The sequence below is a fragment of the Octopus bimaculoides genome, chromosome 11, assembly GCF_046866305.1.
Source record: "Octopus bimaculoides isolate indiv1 chromosome 11, ASM4686630v1, whole genome shotgun sequence".
Classification (NCBI taxonomy): Eukaryota; Metazoa; Mollusca; class Cephalopoda; order Octopoda; family Octopodidae; genus Octopus; species Octopus bimaculoides.
In genome coordinates, this window is record NC_142938.1 from 48,985,308 (window position 1) to 48,995,691 (window position 10,384).

At 36.4% G+C, this 10,384-nt stretch overlaps 1 protein-coding gene across 2 annotated transcripts; it reads left to right on the plus strand.

Moving 5' to 3' along the window:
• The first annotated feature begins 1,598 nt into the window (after positions 1 to 1,598).
• LOC106870841 (U6 snRNA-associated Sm-like protein LSm8) lies at positions 1,599 to 9,719 on the plus strand. Of its 2 annotated transcripts, none has more exons than XM_014917071.3 (4): positions 1,599 to 1,738; positions 4,386 to 4,426; positions 7,017 to 7,144; positions 9,355 to 9,719. In XM_014917071.3, exons 1-4 carry the CDS (start codon positions 1,708 to 1,710, stop codon positions 9,443 to 9,445), a joined length of 291 nt encoding a protein of 96 aa, XP_014772557.1. In that variant the 5' UTR covers positions 1,599 to 1,707; the 3' UTR covers positions 9,446 to 9,719. The 2 variants fall into 2 exon arrangements, with proteins under 2 accessions (XP_014772557.1, XP_052827742.1); XM_052971782.2 differs by having other exon boundaries at positions 4,392 to 4,426; positions 9,355 to 9,588.
• The last annotated feature ends 665 nt before the right edge of the window (positions 9,720 to 10,384 follow it).

Sequence of the window (10,384 nt, forward strand, 5' to 3'; positions counted from 1 at the left end):
AAAGAGATTCCGTACTTGATTGCATGGAAAATACTTGAGAACCCAGGCCCCTACATCAGTGGGACAAAATAGTGCAAGTTATGCATTGCCAAACACACAAGGATCCTTAAAGACTTGCTCGTGCCAGAGGGCATCCTGAACTCCAGGACAGAAATTTTCAGACCATACCTGCATTTTAGAAAATTCCTGCTGGCTTTTTGGAATCCACATGGCAGCACCGCATCTGGAAACCAATAGCCAATGCCAAAGGGAGACAATCATTTACTTTCGTGGTGCCTTGGTGGACTGCAAGACGGCAGTGCAGCTGAAGATCGATGGACAATGGCGAAGGGAGATAATCACCTAGGGTTTTACCCTTAAAAACGAGGCCTTTCCTCCTCCATATTTTAAAGAGGTTTCAGGCCAGCAGTGTTAGGGATCTGAAGATACACGATAAGGCTAAACCCTTCATGAGCAAGAAACCCATGGTAACCCCATAAACTGGCCTACTCCAATACAATATAATATTAACTGCTCTACATTTTAGAGTGTGCTTCTCTTCCAGATTTCTGTATTTCTACAAACGATCCTATGTATGTGCTCTTAGCTTAGTTTTTCCTTGGGGCTGGCCAGATTGGAGCAATATCGAGAATAACCAGCCAAAATTGCAAGGATAATCTGGATCTCGATTGAGGAAAGAAAACTCCGAATGACCTGTCCTTGTTTTCTTTGTATCGTCTATCTGGATGTTTTGTCCCTTTCTTGTATCACCTGTCTGGATGTTTTGTGTTCTTGTCCCATTCTGTCTGTCTGTATGTATGCATGCATGCATGTATCAGAAATAGTTTCTATATTTAGCAAACTCTTCAACCTTCCTCTCTCAACTGGAAATATGTTAATTAGTCTTCTCGAAAAGGTTTAGTTTGTCTGAATCTACCACTTCCACCATCTCAGAGGAGCAAAAACGGTTGTGGACTACCATTTTCTTCATTACTTTCAATCTTTCCTTTGTCATTGGCACCCATTAATTTGACTTTTGTAAAGCCAGGAAGCTACTTTGAGGTATCATCACCAGCATTTTCGACATCAACAACATTACTGCCACCACTATCACCTTCATCACAGCCCCTACTACATCTTTCAACCCATGCCTCCTAGCTGAGATTAGAAGAGGTTCCTGACGAGTTCTCGGGTGAAAGAGAATATATATTTGTTCGTCTCATTGTTACACGTGAACATATATACATATGTTGTGTGTGTCTGTATATCCGTCAATACACATATATATATATGTGTGTGTATATATATATATATATATATATATATATATATATATATATATATATATATATATACATACATACATACACAAAACGCTTAGACCCATAGACGAATCGTCAGACTCTAAAATATTGTTAAAGTACATGTAACTTATGATATAAAGTAACAAAAAATATTAAGCCTTATTTTCGTATTCGATATAAATTATTGATAATAAATTTTGCAATTTTTTGTTTATATATATTTCATTGTTACAACGCAATTTATAGTTTTCCTTTCAATTTCTCCTTGTGATATAATAGTTAAAAAAATATTATTTTCATTTTTTTTCGCCAGAAACCACTCTGCTTCAGCAGAACAAATGGCGGCGAAAACAAGCATTTGAAGAATTGGTTCAAAGATATCAAGTAAAAAGTCGTTATTTTGTGAACGACAAAGTTTTCAGAAATGGCTTCAGCTCTGGAAAATTATATTAGTAGTATCCTTTTCATAAATATAATCTTGTTACACTCTAATTCGTACTTTGCGTCTTAAAATCAAAATGCTTTTGTTTCTTATGTGTGAATTATAAGCTCACGCCGGTTATTGCAACTAAGATTTGAAAAAAAATTTAATCTATTTTCAGGTTATTTTACTTGCTTGTTATCAACTCTATTACAAATTCTCATCGAATACTAAAAGCAAGATATATTTCGTTTTAAAAAATTCATGTATTCAATTGGACCGGTGTTACCTCTATCTATCTATCTATCTATCACACCCTCCTCCGTTATGTACGTTGTGTAACATTTATGTTGGGGTTTCGCTCTTTGCTCTCACCTAATCTTATTTTTTTGTTTTATATAACTTACCCGCCGTTCTTGTTTTAGAATATTAATGTTTTCAAACAGGCTGGTTACAAATATGCCAAGGAAACGATGTCAGAACAGCGAAAGACATACAGAGAGCACGATTTATTTTGAAGGGTTTAGAGTTAGGTTTACGGTTAGGGTTTGCGTTAGGGAATTCCGTCCCTAACCGTAACGGCCGATATTTAGGTAATCGTACCGAAAGATCGCCGGAGTTTACAACTGCTTGTGAGACAACGGCATTTAGTGAGCTAAACCAACTCTTATTTTATACAATGTTCATTAGGGAAAATACTCATAGTAGGCAGTGACATTTAAGGAAGCTAGGTTATCACGCGCGTTGCTGTTCAGGGGGTTTAACCTTCATTCTTGAAATGATTTTTTTAGGGAGCTTAGCAAACAATCTTTCGTTTCATTTTTTAATGGTCACTTTTCCATGGTTGCTTGGGTCGGACGGAATTCTTCCAGGTAGATTTTTTTTTATAATCGGATGCCCTTCCTGTCGCGCATCTTCACCTGTTTCCTAGCAACGTAATATTTTCCCTTGTCCAGATACGTTTTCATGAAAGATTGGAAATGAACCACACCACTTGGATGATGGTGACACTCGTTTACAATTATGCAATGTCAGGACAAGGAAACAACCCACTCACACACGCACACACACACACACATACATACATGTGATGAGATTCTTTTACTTTCCTTCTACTCACAAGGCTTTGATCAGCTCAGGGTTGTGGCAGGAGACATTTGCTCAGGTCCTGCATTGTGAACCCAGAACCATTTCGTTAGAAAACAAATGTCTTAGCTACACAGCCATGCTTGAACTTAGATAATGGCGCTTAGAAATCTAGGTAAACTTAGCCCGAAATCAAGATTAGGATTGAGACTAGGGGAGCATGATATATAAAGTCTGTTGTCATGATGGAGGATTTACTAGTTATTTTTTAGACAATGATGTTTAGAGAACATTCTAAGTATCTCCAATTAACACCATCAAAATATCTTTGAGGTTGTTGCACTGACATGCTATGATCACTCATAGCTTTGTTATTGTCAATAATGTGGTTCACTTACTCTTTTACTTGTTTCAGTCATTTGACTGTGGCCATGATGGAGCACTGCCTTTGGTTGAGCAAATCGACCCCAGGACTTATTCTTTGGAAGCCTAGTACTTATTCTATCGGTCTCTTTTGCCGAACCGCTAAGTTACAGGGACGTAAACACATCAGCATCTGTTGTCAAGCGATGTTAGGGGGACAAACACAGACACACAAACATATACACACACATACATACATATATATAGATGTATATATATATGTATATATATATATATATATATATATACATACATATATACGACAGGCTTCTTTCAGTTTCCGTCTACCAAATCCACTCACAAGGCTTTGGTCAGCCTAAGGCTATAGTAGAAGACACTTGCCCAAGGTGCCACGCAGTGGGACTGAACCCAGAACCATGTGGTTGGTTAGCAAGCTACTTACCACACAGTCACTCCTACACCCATAAAAAACAACAACAGATGTTAACTGTTTGATATTAGGGACAGGCATGGCAGTGTGGTTAAGAAGTTCGCTTCTTGACTGCTTCAGATTCAGCTCTACTGTGTAGCAGCATGGTAAGGGTCTTCTACTATAGCCCCAAGTCTACAAAAGCATTGTGAATGAATTTGGTAGACAGAAACAGAAAAAAGCTGGTTGTGTGTATATTTCTCTATCTGTCTACTTTTCTATCAGTCTATGTATGTATGTGGATAATTGTGCTAACATTTGCATTCTGCAAAAATCACTACAAGTGGTGTTGTCACTTCTGTCAACAAATCATCCATTCATTTCGTGGCTTTAAGATGAAATAAGAAATCTTACTTGAAAAACAGGTTAGAGTTAGTACTAGGAAGGGCATCTGGTTGTACAATAACACCTCAGTATTATATTTGTCTAACCCATGGCAGTATGGCAAAATAGATGTCAAAGAAACTAATTTCTATTTATAGATTAACTATTTTGAAATGTCGCAACTCAAGTGAAACAAAATAACATGGATTTTTGAAAGAAATAGTTTTACTGTAAAAACTCTAAAAGATTATTTGTTTAAAAAAATAGGACTTTTTGCAAATTCTGAATCTGATGTTCAGACATAAAAATATTTTGAGAACGGTTATAAAATAAAGACATAAGTTATAAATGATTGCATGCTTCAAAACTCATATTTATGTAAAGTCTCATGTTTTATTCCTTGACACAATTCTACAAGAAACAGTGTCTATAGTGACTGCTGATGGACGAATCATTGTGGTAAGACAATGTTTTAATTAAATACACACACACACACACACACTCATGTGTGGGAGTCCATGGTTTGAATTCCCATACTAGTCTTGCAGTGTTTTCTTTGAACACCAGATGACAACCCTTGCTGCCCATTACACTTATATGCAGATACAAGTCACTATTGGACACAGCACATAAGTGAAGTTGATTTTTAAAAAAATGATAATGTAGTAAGAGTTGAGAAAGATTTGACTGCTATTTTTAGCAGGACAAGTGTCTGCATAGAGCTATCCTCATTGGTGGGCTTGTAAGTAGACACTGTAGTGATATTAGGGTGTTCGGACCATCAAATGAGTGAACTTAGAAGGATCTGTTTGACAAATGGTGATTGAAATTGGATAAAAGCAATTTTATTTCTTAATAATCCTCAATATATTTAAAGTGAAAATAACTAATTTTTGTCTTTCTTTTTCTGTTAGGTACATTTTTGTATGCGGGCATAAATTGATCTAATGTTCAGTTTAACATTTTTAGGATTGGTAAATAGTTATTGATGAATAACATTTGGTGGGCTAGGTGTTGCTTTCATAATGACCACACTAGCAATAGTATTAGTTCCCATAAGTTTTTATTAACCTGGAACATTTGCATTTACATATACACAATAGTTGAATAAATAGAACAGTATAAAAGAGATATTGAATGGAATGAATACAAGTTTTCAATGCATAATACACTCAATTATAATATGAAGATAGTTTATATTTATTGAGAACAAATTAAGTAGAAAGACTGAGAATGACGTATCACAAAACTGACTGATATAACATCGAGTAGCACCACCTCTGTAAGGAAGTAAGTGAGAGACCATCTTCTAGAGCAGAGCAACATGGCCTAATGTATACTTTTGGATTGTTCTGCTTGTGTTCCTATTTGCCAGCTTTTTATAACCCCAATGGCAGTTCTAAAATGTTTGACCACGGTGTTTGGCAGGTGAAGTCCAGTTCTCTTGGTTACACATCAGCTGATCTGACTGGAAATATATCATAATTACACAGAAGTTCTAAGCTAGAATTCTGAGCAAAGCAGTTTCAAATCTTGGCAGAGGCATCGCTACAACATATCAATATACATATATATTTTTTAAAACTGAGATTCACAACTCCTTAACCAGCACTCAGTCACAAGAATAGGACACCTTTTTATTAACTGAGGCCATTTTCTGGGTTAGAATTTGGAAACCTGACTTACAAGTTCAGTGTTAACCACTTACACAGGAAAAATAATTTCATTAGATTTTTTCCATTCCTGGTCATTATTTATTACATTACGTGTGTTTCCCTTTACTCACGTGAACATATTAATAATGTTTGTTGACAAATTAATCACCATTGTTGTGTCTTGGGAGTGTCAATATACCAACAATAATAATATGCCCCAAGTTCAGATTTCAAACTAATTAACTAATCAATCATTTGTTTTACCCTTTTGATACCAACCCAGCTGAAACTGCCTCTGGCTCTGTAGTACAAATGTCTTGTTTTCAAAAGTTTTGAATTAAAATCTTCCACCAAACCTTAGTCACAATTTATGTTCCTAACACTAGCTTAATGATAACTAAATTCATCATCATCATCGTTTAACGTCCACTTTCCATGCTAGCATGGGTTGGACGATTTGACTGAGGACTGGTGAACCGGATGGCTACACCAAGCTCCAATCTGATTTGGCAGAGTTTCTACAGCTGGATGCCCTTCCTAACGCCAACCACTCCGAGAGTGTAGTGAGTGCTTTTACGTGCCACCGGCACGAAGGCCAGTCAGGTGGTACTGGCAACGGCCACACTCAAAATGGTGTATTTTATGTGCCACCTGCACAGGAGCCAGTCCAGCGGCACTGGCACGAATTCTTTGTTATATTCAAAATTAATTGAAAGAAACACAGAGCATCTGACCAGAAATATGGTAACAAAAGATTTAATGTGCTGGTTAAACAATCAGTTGGTTCTTTGTTAATCAAAGTTCTTTTGTCACTGTTCACAACCTTTCCACTGATTTAGTGACTTTCCTTCTTGGTACAAGGTCTTCAGTGACTTAGTGACTTCCCCCTCTCACTCCATAGGAGCAGACAAAAGAACTTTGACTAACAAACAACCAATTGATTGTTTAACCAGCACATTAAACAAATGATCGAATAGTTAATTGGTTAGATATATAATCAATTGACTAACAAAGAAGTGGAATTGAACCTGTGCTTGTGTTATTATTATTGATTTAATGAGGCGGTGAGCTCACAGAATCATTAGCATGCTGGACAGAATGCTTAGCGGCATTTCTATGTTCTGAGTTAAAATTCTGCCTAGGTTGACCTGGCTTTTCATCCTTTCGGAGTCGATAAAATAAGCACTGGTCTCGATGTAATTGACTAGTTTCCTTCCTTGAAATCTCAGGCCTCGTGCCTATAGCAGAAAAGATTATTATTGGTATAATGACTCTCCCAAGACACAATAGTTGTTGTTTCAACACATGAATTCACTTCAAGAATCTTGCAAACCAAATACAAATACCAAGTAATCATCATTGCATGTTAAGTAAAGTATGTATTTATATTTCAGGGTACTTTGAAAGGTTTTGATCAGACGATTAACTTAATCTTAGATGAAAGCCACGAAAGAGTGTTTAGCTCTACTTCTGGAGTTGAACAAGTTGTATTAGGACTATACATAATCCGTGGTGACAATGTGTAAGTATAGCTTCTTTCCATATAAAAATTAAAGAAGTTTAACCATCCAATGATAAAATCAGTCTGTGTACCTTCAAAGGCCAGAGGTACAGCCTCAACCTCCAGACCATATATAAAAAAGGTTCAAATGTACAAAAAACAGAAGACAGACAGGTGAGGTAACAACAAACAAGGTGTATTAATCTCAGAAGTTTTGAGTCTATGTTCCTTGAAATAAAAGAATGAGGAGAGAAAACAGAGAGAGGAAAAACGTGTCTGGATTAACGGTTTCACATGTTGAATCGACTGATAAAAAAAACTTGTAAAAAGGCATTATACCAAAATTCTTTTTCCATTTGTGTTCATTCGTCTGTTTAGCCCTTCTATTCCCGTATTTCTGTTGAAATACACAGCCTTTACTTCACTTAATTTTGAAAATGAAGCATTTAGTAAAATAAATTTGTTATTATTAAGCTAGTATTTGGATTATAAAATAACATGAAATTTTGATGGGAGGTTTTAATTTAGATCAATTTAAGACAAGAAGTTTCTGTCATTGAATTAGGGGCGGGGTCAGGCAGGTTGCTATCTGTTTTCCTAATGCTAGTATTGGGGATATATTTGAATCTGGATTTTATGGCCAGATGCTCTTCCTGTCACCAACCATTGCCTGTATTTTCAAGTGAGGAATTTTTCATTTATTCAACCATCTTTCACTGTTTCACTCAAACAAAGTCGTGGGAGACACACTCACACATAATACATATATAAAGTGGTTGGTGTTTGGAAGGGCATCTAGCTGTAAAAACCATGCTAAAACAGGTCTCGCTGGTGCCACATAAAAAGCACTCAGTCCACTCTGTAAGGTGGTTGGTATCTGAAAGGCATCCAGCCAAAACGACTGCTGAAACTGAAGCCTGGTGCAGTCTTCCGCTTAGCCAGCCCCTATCAAACCATCCATCCCATGCCAGTATGGAATCCATATGTAAAATGATGATAATGATATATCACTGACGCTGTCCTTTTAAGATATATATGGCATAAATTTCTCCATGATTCTCCACTTGATTGTATGTGGCATGCTATTAGTGTCCAAATCCCATACATGACTAGCAAACTTCATAACCATACAAACATATATGTACGTATTATGTATGTTTATATGTTAGTGTCTCCTTATCTTGACAATCAGGTACCCTTCCTGTTTCCAAGCAAGGTGTGCCAGACATGTTTTCACAGAATATTAGAAACTGATGATTCTGCTTATATGACAGTGACACTGCTTTACAACTATCACATGACATCAAGACTAGGAGACACAAACATAGACACTCACATGCACATGTATACATATGTATACATATGTATACATGATGGGCTTAGAGTTTCCATCTATCAAATTCACTCACATGGCTTCAGTTGCCCTGGGGCTATAGTAGAAGACACTTGTCCAAGGTGCTATGCAATTGGATTGAACCTGAAACCATGTGGTTGGGAAGCAAACATAACCATACCTGTGCTCAGCTACACCTGTTTACTTTGCAGTATTTCTTTTGGCTGTTTACATTTTGGGTCTGAGTTGGTTAAGCATTCTAACCCTTTTGATACCAATCCACCAGAGACTACCCCTAGATTTTTGATACAAAAGTGATGTAAAGTAAAACTGTCTATCAAAATTACATGCTAAGTTAGTATGAAACACCAGTTTAATTATAACAAAGCTCATCATCATCATCATCATCATCGTTGTTTAACTTCTGCTTTCCATGTTGGCTTGGGTTGAATGGTTTGATGTGGAGCTAGCTGGCAGGAAGCTGTCCAGACTCCAATTGTCTGTTGTGGCATGGTTTCTATAGCTGGATGGCGTTTCTTGTAAATTCTTCATTCTTTTAATTGAAACAAAGGCAGTGTATATTAATAGAAATATAGTAACAAAAGGGTTTATCTAAAGTTAATTTTACTACAGAATAAAAAGTTTTGAATGGTACAACAATGCACTATATAATACAAAAAAATGCACTATATACCTGTTGTAATTTAGTTATCCAAAGTTCAATGATATTTCGGAATACAATTCCTTCTTCAGATATTCATAGATGGAGTCGCTGTTTTCCAACGGCTGTAGATCTATTTATTTTGTTCTGCATGATTATGTCTTCTATGTTACGATTGTTCACAGAATAATAGTTATGTAGTGTTGAATTAATCTGAAACTATCTTATGTCTTTCAGGGCGGTGATTGGTGAAATAGATGATGATGCAGATTCTTACTTGGACCTAAACAGCATAAGAGCAGAGCCCCTTAACCCTGTAGTGCATTAGGAAACTTAACTTTCATCATGTAAATTTTCATAACCATTTCAAAACAAAAAAAAACAAAAATTAAAAAAACAAACGTTTTATTTTTCTTTTATCATCACAATATTTTTGTTCTTCATAAAATTTTTAAAGGATTTTAAAACTGATTTTCTTCATGTTCTCTTACCCACTACTCCACAAAAATAACTTCAAAAAACAAATAAACACCTCTCCAAACTTATGTATCACATATAAAGAAAAATGCATTTTCTTAAGGTAAATATATTATTAATTTTTACTCATTTTTCATGTTATTTTTCTTTTTACTCTAATATTGCTGGTGCCACGTAAAAAAGTATCCAGCCCACATTGTGAAGTGGTTGGCATTTAGAAGGGCATCCAACTGTAAAAATCATGTCAAAATTGACATTGCCTGTGCTAGTGACATGTAAAAAGCTCTCAGTCCATTCTGCGGGGTGGTTGGTGTTAGGAAGGGCATCCAGCTGTAAAAACAATGCCAAAACAGACGCAATAGTCTGATGTAGTCTTCTACCTGGCCGGCTCCTGTCAAATCATCCAACCCATGCCAGCATGAAGGTGGATGTTAAATGATGATAATGGTGAGTGCGCTTGTGTTACTGTGTAGCTTAAGAAGCTTGCTTTCCAAATATGTGGTCTCGGGTTCAACTCTACTGTGTGGTAGCTTGAGCAAGTGCCTTCTATTATAGCCCTAGACTAACCAAAGGTTTATGAATGGATTTGGTGGACAGAAACTGAGAGAAGTCTGTCGTGTGTGTATGTATGCTTACCTTGACGTTATATGATAGTCATAAATGAGCTTCACTGTCACACAGGTGATGTTTTTTCCCAGTCTTCTGTGAAAAACGTTATCAGGCCTTAGGGAAATATTACCTTACTTGGAAACAGGTGAGGGTTTGTGACAGAAAGGGCATTCAGCTGTAG